This window comes from Neodiprion virginianus, chromosome 5 (assembly GCF_021901495.1).
Source record: "Neodiprion virginianus isolate iyNeoVirg1 chromosome 5, iyNeoVirg1.1, whole genome shotgun sequence".
Lineage (NCBI taxonomy): Eukaryota > Metazoa > Arthropoda > Insecta > Hymenoptera > Diprionidae > Neodiprion > Neodiprion virginianus.
Window position 1 is genome coordinate 10,108,321 of NC_060881.1, and position 13,750 is coordinate 10,122,070.

Sequence of the window (13,750 nt, forward strand, 5' to 3'; positions counted from 1 at the left end):
GGCCGCTCTCACGCAGAAGAGAACTATTATTTATAATAATTAAGTAGGTACGGGGGTTTTGTTGAGTCGATTGAGATTGCGAGTGTAGGAAATGGATCGACTTCCGTTTTCTCGTCCCCTGTATTCGATCAATTATTACTAAAAGTCCCCCAAGTTTAATTGAACGCAATAGGCACATAAAATTTCAATTTGAATGGATATAATTCATCAAATTTGACGAGCGATAGTTTCCGTGGAATGTAAGTAGGATTGCCTTCGTTTGCTGAATACACGCCAGGCTATTCCGACAATAATGGTAAAGAAGTGCATCACTCAACCCAATTAATCATAGCACATAGGTTTTGTCGTTCGACGTATGCCAACGAATTGATTTAAGCGATGATTAATATTTATCCCTTATTGACGTAATATTCAGGTCAATCCGTTATTCTAACGGCCGCAGCGCGTCGTTGCCTGATATACGATAATAAATCCTTCATATATCCCATCCGCTAAAATCTGTACATTCCAACAAAAAATGCTCGTTCCGTCTTTTTAAAAATTCGACAATTTTGAAAAATTTTCGGTCAATTCACATCTACAGCTGCACATGTATAATCTCAGTAATATCGAGTGTGAGATTTCGCCGATGGGCTTGTTCAGTTTTGTTCTACTACCATAAAAATAAAAAAAAAACAAAAAAAAAAAAAAAAAAAATCACGAAACGACGACACCGACATTTCTCCAAATATCTTTTCCGGAAACGAGGAAAAAAATACGAGACGCCGAAATAATTCGCCGATCTGCGAAACTCGGCGCTAATCATTTCCACGTACAGGAAAATGATCGATAATTATCTCGACTCATCAGAGTTTCCAATTTATATAAAAATAGCGTGATTAGCTTCGATCGATTGGAGCGAACGTCCGCGCCGACGGAAAGTGTGACAATAACATGGAATATATTTCCGGGAATGAAATGCCGAGGCGGAGAAATCGGATGGGATGGAAAATCGATCCGTCTGTCTGTTTGCAATTCGAGTTTGTGGAAGGGAAAATCCGACGTCTGTGATGTGGCTCGTTCTGATGGTACAGGCAAAGTGCGGTTGAACCCAAGGGATTGTTACTTGCGACCTGATTACGGACTTCGGAACTTGTACTTCATCGAATAGATTGTCAAGAGACTTGTACCGCTCTATCCGTTTTCCTTAAGTGAACCTCAGCTCTGATTCGAAATTCGTTCTGTACCTACCTACCCACACGTGACATTGTATCACCGGTGCCTAACGACTTCCGAGCTCGTAATATCCGTCATCCTTCTGATGTTCCAGATCATTATCGTCGGCACAAATAGAAGCAGAATGGCTTCGCGTATTAACGAATACCGCATTGTGATTTCACCGAAACGATATCGCGTCGTTATATTCGCAAGACTTGTCTGTCAATGGCGCTAAATTTGTTTCCATACGCGTGAACACGTGAGGTTTGCATGTTTCATGTCACAACCTTACGACGAAACTAGATGTGTACGATATACTCTACCTTTCGACTATGAGGAATCAGGTAACGACGCTTTGCGTTTATTGTAACAGAGATTGTGCGAGTGAGGCGATTTGGGAATTACTTAACGCGAAACGGAGAGTTGAGGGGAAAGTAAAAATTTTGCAGGAGGATATTAAAGTGTCTAGTTTGAAGAGTAGAGTATCGGTGAGTGGCGCCTGGAACATATTATGACACTCCGGCCACGTGCGCTTTGACAAAAAAATATGAATGTTGGGCGACAATCGCTTTTTACAATAATAATTAGGAACGAAGTGGAAATATAGAAGCGGAGATCTATGGATAGATCTTGATTTAGACAAATGAATTTAGGCAATAAATTGACGAGACAAGACAGATAATTCAAGTGTGATAAAAAATTAAGGTACTCGTTTAAACAATTAACGGGAAAAGAGGAATATGTATGATGGGTTGGATTAAGAATGTTGGATTTTTGAAAATTGGCACAATTTTAAGTGTATTTAGGATGGTCGAGTGTTTAGGATAATTCAACTTCCACCGGCGGATAGCTGGAATGTGAGAATAATTACGAACCTCCAATATTGAAAAATTGTGCACATGAATAAAATGGTAATCAATAATAAAACCTCCGCTGTCGGATGGTTAGAGAATAAATAATAATTCCGATTCCGGTTTGTTCCTGCTAATCCTTATGACGACCTACTGACGAATAATAACTTTGTAATTGAAATTACGAGAAGTGTTTTGACTCGTGATTAAATGTAACGCGATAAAACGTCGTTACGGAAGTTATACATATTTGATTTTACTTGCGCGAGTGGCCAAAGTTTGAAAATCTAAGAAAAGTCACAAGTTAAGTTTTTCTGCTCGTTCTGCCCATTCTTTTCACGAATCAACAAACGATACTCATGCATTGATATAAGCATCCCGGTGACGTTGTTAATGTTATTCTATCAACAGTGTTGAACATTTTGAAAAGATATTTTCTTACTGTAATTTTATAATTAACGAATATACAAAAAAAAAAACTACCTAAATAGGTTTCAGTAGCGTTTTCTGGTTATTTTTTGACGAATGTGATCAGACTTTTCGTTGTTATGAGTTGGTCAGTCTGCGGAAGATGTCTTCAACCGAGAAGTTGAAAATTTTTAATCCCAAAATTCAATTCAATTAACACAATACTAAAAATAAAAAATCAATTACTAGAAATCGGTGACCAAGTTCTCACAAAAAACCCAGCAAATACGACGAGTATCGCGAAAAAAACCGAAAAAATTTAGTAAAATTTACGGAAATTCTTTTCAATTGCTTTGAAACTTGGAAAATACCGCGTGTAGGTATTCTTATAGGGTAGAAACTTTTTTGACTGCGACACGATGAGTTTGAATTGGATTAATAAGCAAGCCAACTCTGAATAATTAGCGAATTATTAATAACAATTTGTCATCATTGAAACTGATAAACGTGATTTTTTTTAAGAATCTCGGCATCATCTCAAAGGTGTTGAACCACCTTGAACACATATTATACGCGCGATATTTCTTCTAACGTATTTCAGCGAAATATTCTATAGAAAAAGTATTCAGTACTAAAGCTTTGACTTGTAAGTCTGAAAGAAATATTTTTTGGAATAACATCGCGAACGGTTTTAGATAAGATTGAATTTGTGTTAAAATAATAAGCGTGATGCGTCGACAACAACCGTGTTCGTGCCTTACATAATTTCCCTAGAAACTTTCCGAGGTAAGTCTTTGCCTACAGGCTGCAAATGTCTACTTCCGCATTTGACTGCGGGTCTGATATCAGAATATGCATTATTCAAAAACTTGCATAAATCTGTTGCCAGTTGGTAAAAAGTCGCTGTCAGGGAAGATTTTTTATTTATTATGTAGAAAGACTTCTCGCAGAGTCGTATCAAATTTTTGCAACTGAGGACAACGCTACCAGGATTATTCTCACAGTCCAGTGAAGAATGTATGTGAGGTACAGTCAGGTGGAAAAACAAAACTATCGAATGAAAAATGTTATTAAAAAGGAAAGTTTAAAGAGTTTTACTAAATTTGATCTAGTTAAAGCTACCTGAAAAATACTCGCGATAAAGAAAAAAGTTCTGAGGCGCCGTATTTTATCTATAAACATCTGATGATTATATGTACTAACAATATCGGAGGAATCGTATGATTCTGTTTTTTTTTTTGATTTTTTTTTACCAATTTTGATGAACAGTACAATTTTCATTCATAAACGAAGGCTCTATGAATTATCTGACAGTAAGTTAAATTTTCGGTAACGAAAACGTATTTTTTGTTTGCTCCCAAGATCTACAAATTCTAACGACCTTTACCTAAGTAAAAGATCTTTTTACCAACTAACGGTCTGAAGAAAAAAATCTAATATATTCGAGGGGAGTTTCAGAGAAATCATTCGTAATGATAAAACAGTTAATTCCTGTGTATAAGCGTAGAAGATAATTAATCAATGTTTTATAATCGAGGTCAGTAAAGTTACTTGGATTATAATTGTCACGCCAAAGTTGGGTCTTTTATAATCAACCCCTCCAAAGTTGAGTGAATTTTATTAGGGACCATCGATAAGAGGATATGATTGATTCAGTAGTTTTTGAATAATTCGATCCATAACATGAAAACGAAAAATGACATCACGAGAACGGATTTACGGAATTGTATGATTTTCTTCGCAATCAACGCAATTTGTCTCAGCTGTGTAGTTTTTGAGTTATTTGATGAAATAAAATAATCCGTTTGTTGATGTTTCATGGGCTTGAAACGCATCCCAGCGGAAAGTTCTTAGGCTGGCCCCCTAAAAAGTCAGCCAAATCCACACTGAGAAAAATTTCATTTGTTACAGTAACTAGAAAAATTCAGTAAAACTGGTATCGTTAAAAAAGCTGTTTGAATATTGTTGGAATTGCGAAAAACGAGATACGCGTAACGATTTTGCGCTATCGTCGATCCTTTTTCGGCAATTGCAACGCAAAATCAGTTTCTGAGGTTTACTCTACTTTTGTAGTTGAACAAGGCTTCAACGTTAATTTATTGTTACACAAGCGTTAAATTTTCGCAACAGTTACAAGAAAATATAACAACAGTGATCGTAATGAGAAAGAATAGTAACGGAAACTAGACTTTCCGGTAACAGCTATAAAACTAATTTTCATTTTCTACCTAGAACTATATTTTTCGATTGTGGTAAAAAAAAAGAAAATAGTTAAGGACCGAACGGTAAACGGAACTAAAAATTTCTCTTAGTGCACCACTTGTTCACTTCACTCTATGCCCCATGTATACATCCTTCGAAAATGGCAAATAATAAACTGTAAAATGAATTCCGTTCCCGCCGAGTAGAGTGAAATTCCCGAATCCACGTTCAGTCTGAGAATCTCGGACGTCGAGTCCGCTCTCGGAACCTCCAGGAAATGACGTGATCGAATTGTAGATGAGAACCGTGGCATTGCTCAGTCGATATCGGAGGGAGCGTAATCCGGAGTGCCGTTGCCCACATTCTACGGGGATTCCCACTATTGCTCTACGTGGGTTAGCGGCCCGAGAAAAACGGCTATCCGAGATTCCCGAAGAAGACGATGCGAGTTGTTTGCAGAGGGAGAAATTGAGACGGCAAAACCGCGAGACTCGGCAGCTGAGGAGACGACGTGACGACGCAAGATTAAACGCGTCAAATTACCATAATGGTTTTAAGACCCGATAAGGAAGTGGGGAAACCTGTCACTCTGCCGCCACCTCGACACATTTCCGCTATCCTTTGACATGGAGGTAATCTCGTGCTTTTATTCGCCTTGCGCCAATCCTACACTCTGCGATGCGGAGCGCAGCTACGGATCCGATTTTACATTACGAGTATTTCGATCTGGTAAACCGCAGGAAATTACTTGTGAAAAAAAAGTATAATCGTCTTCTCAAGAGGCAATTCATCCGTTTTTCGTGTAATACTTTTAAGGTCATGTAGAACTCCTACCCTTACCGACCGAGCAGACTCACCCTTTTCCTTCTCATATTGAATAAACATACGAACGGAAAGAGTTCAAATTTCGACGGCTCATCGCTCTTTTATACCAAGCCAAGGAACGCTCGGCCGTGCAGTCGGCTGATCGTAAGACCATCTTTTATTTACGAAATTATCGTAATTCCTAGTTCTTGTGATGCGGGAAATGTGGGAATAGTAACACGTGTCAAAAAACCACGCATTTTTTTTTTGACGATTTTCGGGATACGAGTAATTTTCCTGAATCCCGCTACAAAAGAAAGATATGCTGTTGAAATTTGAACCCTTTTAGTTCGTTTGTTTATTTAATATCAGAAAAAAAGAGTGAGTTTGCTCGGTCGGTAAAGGCAGGTGTACTACATGACCTTAATGAGGCTGCATCAAGAGAAATTTCTATAACTGTGATTACTTCATAGTTCACATTATACACATGAACTATTTTCAGTTTTTACCATGACCGAAAAATATATTAACACTAACTACAAAATAGAATAAATTTAGTTTGATCAGTATCCGCTATTTTTATTTTTTCGTTATGACCATTCGGAGAATGTTTCCGTGTAGTTATACTTGCGATAGTTCAATATTGGTTCAAGAATTAATTGATGAGGTCTCATTTAATTGAATAAATGTAATACACTAAACAAACAAATTCAACGTTGCGATAACCAGAAAATGTAGTGTTGACAATTGTGATTGCACTAAACAGTTTCTTGTACCACGTTTTGTTGTAGTACCAATTTATTAGAATTTTCTAGTAACTATAACATATATAATATAGGAAATTTTTCTCAGTATAATTGGTCAAGAATCTAAAACTTTTTTGATAATGTTTAGTGCTTATCAAACTGTTACATTTGTGAGCTGTGAAACTCTCTTTGAAAATACAATAATTGAAATTACTGAAATTATAGATAGATGCTTAGGTACTGATGTCTTAATTCAAATAACGATAAAATTGTCAAAAATCTGTCAGATTCTTTCGGTTTTACTCTTCAACGGACTTGTTATTCGGAAGATTATTTTTTACAAAGTCACTGAAACAGTTTCTTTTTTTAATATACTCCGTTAAATATTACCACAAAATTAAATATTTAACAGTGTCAATGTAATAAAAGTAAGTGAATTGTTAGAAAATAGTAATCTTCCGAATAAAAATCATAATATCTTCTAATAAGATCAATAAAATGTATCGACGTTTGGCCAACCAAAATTCTTAATCGATAGCTAAGATAGAAATTCGAAAAATTCACTCACAATCATACCTTACCAATCATCCCTTGATCTTAAATGTCGTTGATTGAATCTCACTATCGCAAATACAAAAAATAATCAAGCTCCCTTCTCCAACCTGCCCCATCCAGATATATGTCAAACAAAAATATTATTATATACTCAAAACCCCTTTTGATAAACGAAAGCATTTTTTGTATAATCCCAGCTTCCACAACCTAAGCAATCATCTCTCCTGTGGATACGAAGCACGTTGCGAGATTTATTACAAATGTTATCATATCTTCCGTCACGGTGTCTTAATCGAAATGCGAGTATCAATTTCACACCTTTTTTCAACCATGTTTTGCCTTCCTTAAACCAAGATCGAAAAATTATATACCTAATATTAAACAGCCTTATGGCGCTTTCGAGTGCAAAATTTCGCTTTAAAGGGAAAACATTTTTTTTTTCCATCGGATCTTGTCATTGATTATTTTTGGGTTAGATAGATTGTTTGTTATGTTTGTTGTTGACTCCACTGTCGCTCCAATGGGGGGGGGGGGGGGGTGCAATTTGCTGATAGAAAAATAACAAGCAAATGAAGATGAGCAAATAGGGGAAAAAGGAGAAGAAATGAAACGAAAATAGAGCAAAGAAGAAAAAAATCGGAATAACATATGTCCCCTAATCTGATCTTGCTTGGTGATCCGTCAGTGCTCGTTATAGAGACCAATGCCGAAAGGGTAATATGAGAACCCATACCCGCAGAATACAGAACCGAACGACTCTGTGTGAAAAAAAAATGATCGATCCCAGATCTAATTGTGTGGACATTTCTTTTTAAAAGGGCATTCCACAGTCGCTTGCGATGATCGCGAACATTTCTCTACGCAAAAGGATTCACGGTTACTTGACCTTTCGGTAAACAGTCGAGTTCAAGTTTACTCGAAACACGAAAAACGACCGATCAGTATTCTAACTGATTAGCGTAAGGCTTCTGCTATGAGGCCCCTACTAATCCTACCCTAAAGTTTTAGCTGTTTTACCACAAGGCTCCTATCTGTTTTACCATAAAATCCCTAGCTGTTTTACCATAAGGCCTGTTTTACCCGTTTTACTCCGAGGCTCTACCTGTTTTACCATAAAGCTCTTATCTGTCTTATCATCAGGCACCTATCTGTTTTACCATATGATCCATATCCATTCTACCATAAGACCCCCGCATCACTGCACTGGTTTATTAATAAATTCGAGACCTCATTGTGCTCACAAGTCAGTAATTCTTACAATTCAAATATACTATTTTATTAGGAGATATAAATTTGAAAGAATTGGTGATTTCGAAAAATTAACGACGGAGCCAAGAATCGAACCTGGTATCTAGAGATGCTTTGCCGGAGACTTACTCCACTAGACCACCTAGCCGCCCTGACTCTGTTGTCATTAATTCCTCTCGTCACCAGTGAGTTCAAATTTATTTTCTTGTGCTTGGTATGTGTGAATAGAAAGTTTTCGTCTCTTGAGCACTCGATGTAAGAATGCATGTAGTGGAGTAAGGCTCCGATCAAGCATCTCTATATACCAGGTTCGATTCCTGGCTCCGTCGTTAATTTTTCGAAATCACCAATTTTTCAAATTTATATCTCCCAACAATGAATTTTCTCGTAACTAATGATACTGTACATCCGCATATCATTTATTTGACGGCTTTGACCGTCTTGCGTGTGTTGCGTTGTAAGATTCCAGCATGTAAACATTCATCTACATACATTCTTACATTGGGTGCTCAAGAGACGGAAATTTTCTATTCATACTATTTTATTATTTCCATAGCATATACCTTGCATTTGTCCTGAAGCATTGAGTCATGAAGGTTTCAACGGTCCTAGTAAATATTTGTTTTAAATTTTTTCGTCTGTGGTGGCCTGCTTGTGACTACCGCTTACAAAATCTACAAAATGCTTCTATGGGCGAGGTTTAAACTGAAACTGAAGGAAATTTCCTATCTCCGCATTTCTGGCCATTCCTGGAGTGAATCCCAAAAACTCGAAATTTCTACCAGAAGAATGTGACGAAGCCGGGATGCCGGTTTCGCCAGCTGAGACTATACATCCTTGAAAACTCACAATACACATAATCTATGGCTGAGAGTGTGTGTTGCTATGCAAGTTACGAGCTTCCCGCTCATCACTATCATAGTCTGTAATATCCTCTGTAATTCGAGCCCTGTCTCTCCCAAGGAGTATTTAAGTTCGAACACTAACTGTATTCGGAATCCATGAAGAACGATGCTCCTAAGATTCAAGTATCCTGATTGAAACAATATCTAAGAATATTCGATCGTTAAATTATTTCAGTACGATCGCGTTATTTCTATAAAGTTGGATAGGTACGGTTTCCCAATTCTAATGAATTAAAGCTCATTCTGTTCTTCAATGAATTCTCTATGCCATGCTGGAAGAAATTTCTAGACTCAACTTCTCTGCAGTCCTTAACTATTTTTATTTTTCAGCATAACCGGAAGATGTGGCTTTGAAAATGAAAATGAGTTCCACAGCTGTAACTCAAAAATTTAGTGTGCCGTACTATTCTTTTCTTTATGGTCACTCATCGTCCTATATTTTCTAGTAACTATTGCGATAGTTGAACAGTGGTACAGCAATAAATTGATGTCAAGGACTCATTTAACTAAAAAAATGTAGTCAACTAAACCGATTAATTTAATAAGTTCTTTTACCATAATAACAAGGTAATATAAAATTTTAAATAAAGTTAACGGCAATGCATAAAATCAGACAAACAAACTGATCTGGATATTAAAAAAAAAAGGTAAATCATCTAATTCAATAAAAATTATGCAGAACTCAATCTTCATTACTAAAATCTCAGGGACAAATTTTTTCAAATAAAATACAGCTCAAACAATTTCCGTTCTCTGGACTTGCTTGACGATATGTTTGGAAAAATAAATTTTCGCCCTGCATGGTCGATCTTAAATCCCTTCGTCCTGAATCTCAACGTTACAGTTCAACGGTTCCTACGATGTTAGAGATTTTCCATACTTTCCATGGCTTTGGCTGAGTGGAGCATTCTTAGCGACGTAGAATCGGTCGGTCCCTCACAAACTCTTGTACGAATCTTCAATAGCGGATAAAGTAAAATTTCTGCATTCGTAAATCAACCTTTTACGGCAATCTTATGTGTCCCGCATTTATCAGGGAAGGATCCTGGGGTCACCGAAGAATTCCGTCGAATTGAAATCTGAAATATGAGTTTTAGGGAACTTATTTTCACGAAGGGAAAATATCTGCCTCTATATAATGTACTGAATAATTCACGAGTCTTGTGCATTTAGGTACAAGTATCGAAAAGCGGGGGATATATTATATAATTATAAAAAAATGTTTATATATAAAATTGATGAATTCCATTTATAGCTTTAATTGCCAACAATTCTAGCCGTTGATCAAATCAATCTACAGTTATGAAGGAAATATTGCTTCACGGATAAAATTGTACAAAATAGTAATAATCACGTCCCCGATTTGTAAATTTACCAATTTCGAAATCCTCATTGCTATAAAATTGTGAATTTGATCGGATTAAATTTTTCTGACCAATTCGTTAATAAATAATAATAAATGTAACAACGTGTAAATTGTGCAATTATACCGGGACATTTTAGATTTCAATAATTGCTGTGTAACGTGCTCATTGTTACTTTTCACTCGCAACCACACCACATTCTTTGCCCCTCTTATCCGAAATCCTCTCCATTTGACTAGCCTAAATAATCTCTCCGCACATCTTGTGCACAATTGACTATCTCCTGCTATTCCCAGAATCCTGATTTTGCACTTTGCTTTCTGCACTCCCTCAGGCTTTGCTCTGATCATTCTAAGTCACTTTTCAACTACCTCCTAACTTCGTCTCAACCTTCAAAACAAATCACCTCGCAATAAACATAAATCTGATATTGCAATTACACCCAACATTTTTTCTACCCTACTTCTCGACTTCCCGATTAGTCTCGTATTGTCAAAATTAATAAACGAACCTAGTAGCGTCACAGCTACAGGACAGAAAGGTTTGAGTTGAAGGTGGGGTGCACAAAAAGTCAACATAAGCAACGTAGTTTCAAAAGTGAAACTGGATCTAATCCACTTGATTTTTGATGAAAAAAATTGATAATTGGAAATTTAGAGAAGAAAATGGTATTATTGTGATGACTTTGCATTGATGTGATATTTTTGTTATACTATCGGTGGGTTTAAAGACTTCTATTATAGAGTCTTGGTGATCGGTCAATTAAGAAAACGTGTTTTTAGTTAACGACCCGGATATGGGCCCTCCTCAGAACGATTTATTTTTTTAAAACTGTCAAGAATAACAAAAAGATTTTTTATAAAATAAATAATAGTACTAGAAGTAATCAGACTTGAATATTGTAGATGTAATACTCTTAGAGCTATTATAAATTATTGATTGGTAAGAACCTTTTGATTAATTGAAATAAGGATGTCTTTAAGTGTTATTTACCTTTTGAAAAGTAAGTGGACTAAGATGTAGTCGAATTCACAATTACAATTGGTGGAGACAGTGTTCTTTTGAGTGACGGTAGACAATGTCAAGCTTCAAGTTATTTTATATATGGGAGTTAATAGTTGGAAGTCATTAATTAAAAAGATTAAAGAACTATGTTTCTTCACAGTCAGTATGTCATTGTGTTAAAAGGCTTTTAAAGAAGGTCTTTGTTTTACATACGATGATTACATACGAGGTCGAGAATTCTTATTCATCAGTTGAAAGACTTCTCATGTTCAAGAATATTGCTCCAATTATACTTTAATTAATTTCTGTTACAGCTTCTGAACTTTCGAATGAGACGTTCTTGTTTCGTTTTTTTGCAACAAAGTGTTTTGTTTCAACGTCTTCTTGTTCCGACCACACACGCATGATAAGTCCTCTCAAAACCCACGTTAGAATCTCTGAATTTTGTTTCCCTAAATCAGCCCACGAAGAACTGGATAATGTTTTGAGATTTGCGACGCGGCGAAGAAGATTTTGCAATTTTGCATACGAATGAATTGGTTCTCTCGCAGATATCGCTGCTTCGAATGAATTCAAATGAGGCGTAATACCTCCTTCGTTGAATACGCGCACACGCGGGGGAAAACTACCCGAGTTAAACCAGAATAATGGAAATTTGGGTTATCAGTAGTACAATGGAGCCCTCCTTAGAGCGGGAAAGTAAACGTTACAAACCTCGTTTGTCCAATAGTTCCTCCGAGAGCTCTTCGAGTCACTCTATACACCCCCGGGCTTCTTGGTTACTCGCTTAACACCCTGCCACCGCATTTGGAAGGGAGGAACTGCATCGTTGCGGATGGTGAACTTCGCCTGCTGGCAATCAGACCGTGTCGCGGTTGCATATCCAGGGAATACGAAATAGTTAATCAACTACTCGAGTCAGATCACCCAATGTGGAGGTAGGAGGTGTGGTAGGAGGTGTGGAAAATTCATATTACGATAAAGAAATGTTTCGAAAAATAAATTTTCGCTGGAGTAAAATTCCAAAACTCAAAATATACTCACACAGCGTAGTTTGCTCAACGAGTGGGTGTAAAGAATCAGAAAAACCAAAAATCAAAATTGCCGCCACTCCGAACGTAGAGATATCGAAAATACAAAACGAAAAAACATCAAAGTGGCGAAATTTCAACAAGACAGATTTTCGCAAAAATGAAAATTTTCGATCATTCAGGATTTCGATGTTTCGGACTTGAAAATTTTCTCATTTACACACTTTCAAAACTTTGACTTGTCGGAGCCGCCCTTTCGGCATTTTATCCTTTCGGAACTTTGAGCGTCGGGTTACGCAACATTCGAAACTTTGATGTTTCGTCAAAGTTCAATTTCTTGACTTTAAGTTTCGCCATAAAAAAATTCAGAATTTAGCGCTCTCGGAACTTTTCAAATTCGAAATTTCAACCCCGCCCCCGACGTAACCACAACCTGCAAACGACGATCACACGTCAGTGAAATTACAAACTTTTTCTTCGGACACGAAATTTGAACCAACAGTAAATTTTTGCATGATACCTGTTTTCCTATCTGTTTGGATTCATTATGTTCTTGGTTTCAATATAAGTTTGCATGTATTAGTTCAAATTAGATCAAATATTTTTCACAAAGCTCCTTGCATTACATCTTTTTTCGCAAAAAAATTTGATATCATTCTACAGTTTTATTGGTAATTAGAAGTGACAGAAAGTTGGTATTCAATTTACAATCTGACGGCCAATAACCGAAATATGCCACTTTTTTGAAATTGCAAAAAAATTTACGGATATATTGATTGAAAACAATGGAAGTTCAAACATAAGTTTAATGATATATCTTAACACGCTTATTATCCGTCTTCTTATCAGATCGTAGTTTTTCTTGCAAACAATCAAAACTCCCAAGTGGTGAAAAAAGTGAATTTGTAAAATCATTTGAGTGTCGTGAAGCTGAATTAACTTTCCAACCTCAGATGCAAATCAAACGTCTGGTTAAAATGATGTTTTGAATACTGATTTAGTGTCGACTTCGTTCCAGGTGACAGGGAACCGTTCGGGCGTGCAAAAATCGCAGGAAATGTGGCGGAAAGCCTCCTCAATTCCCCATTTCATATCACTCCCTTACTTCAGACTCAATTTAACGGACAACCTTGCTCACGTATCTCCGTAGAATGATAAAAGAAGAAGAAGACGATGAAGAATAAGAGAAAATGAAAATGGATAAGAAGACGAAGAAGCGACAGAAGAAATCGCCGAGTATGAATAAGGAGAACTGAACAACGATCTAACAAGGAACACTGTGCAGGAAAGGCTTGTTCATTGGTGTATAGTTTGTAATTTAGTTCTAAGTCAATTTAGAGTCATTTGTAAATGTTTGGTTGGTAGAAAATAAGGTCAAGTTTAATAAACAACGCTCTTTTCACGGGATTGTTGTGAAAAGGGAGGAGAAGGCGT

At 36.6% G+C, this 13,750-nt stretch overlaps 1 protein-coding gene across 1 annotated transcript in view; it reads left to right on the forward strand.

The window, feature by feature from the left end:
- The window catches only part of LOC124306283 (protein abrupt-like), a 166,611-nt gene extending 153,125 nt beyond the window's left edge, over positions 1–13,486 (forward strand). Inside the window, exon 10 of the mRNA XM_046766805.1 lies at positions 13,335–13,486. Coding sequence (XP_046622761.1) covers positions 13,335–13,471 — 137 coding nt within the window. The 3' untranslated portion in view covers positions 13,472–13,486. The remainder of the gene's footprint in view (positions 1–13,334) is intronic.
- The last annotated feature ends 264 nt before the right edge of the window (positions 13,487–13,750 follow it).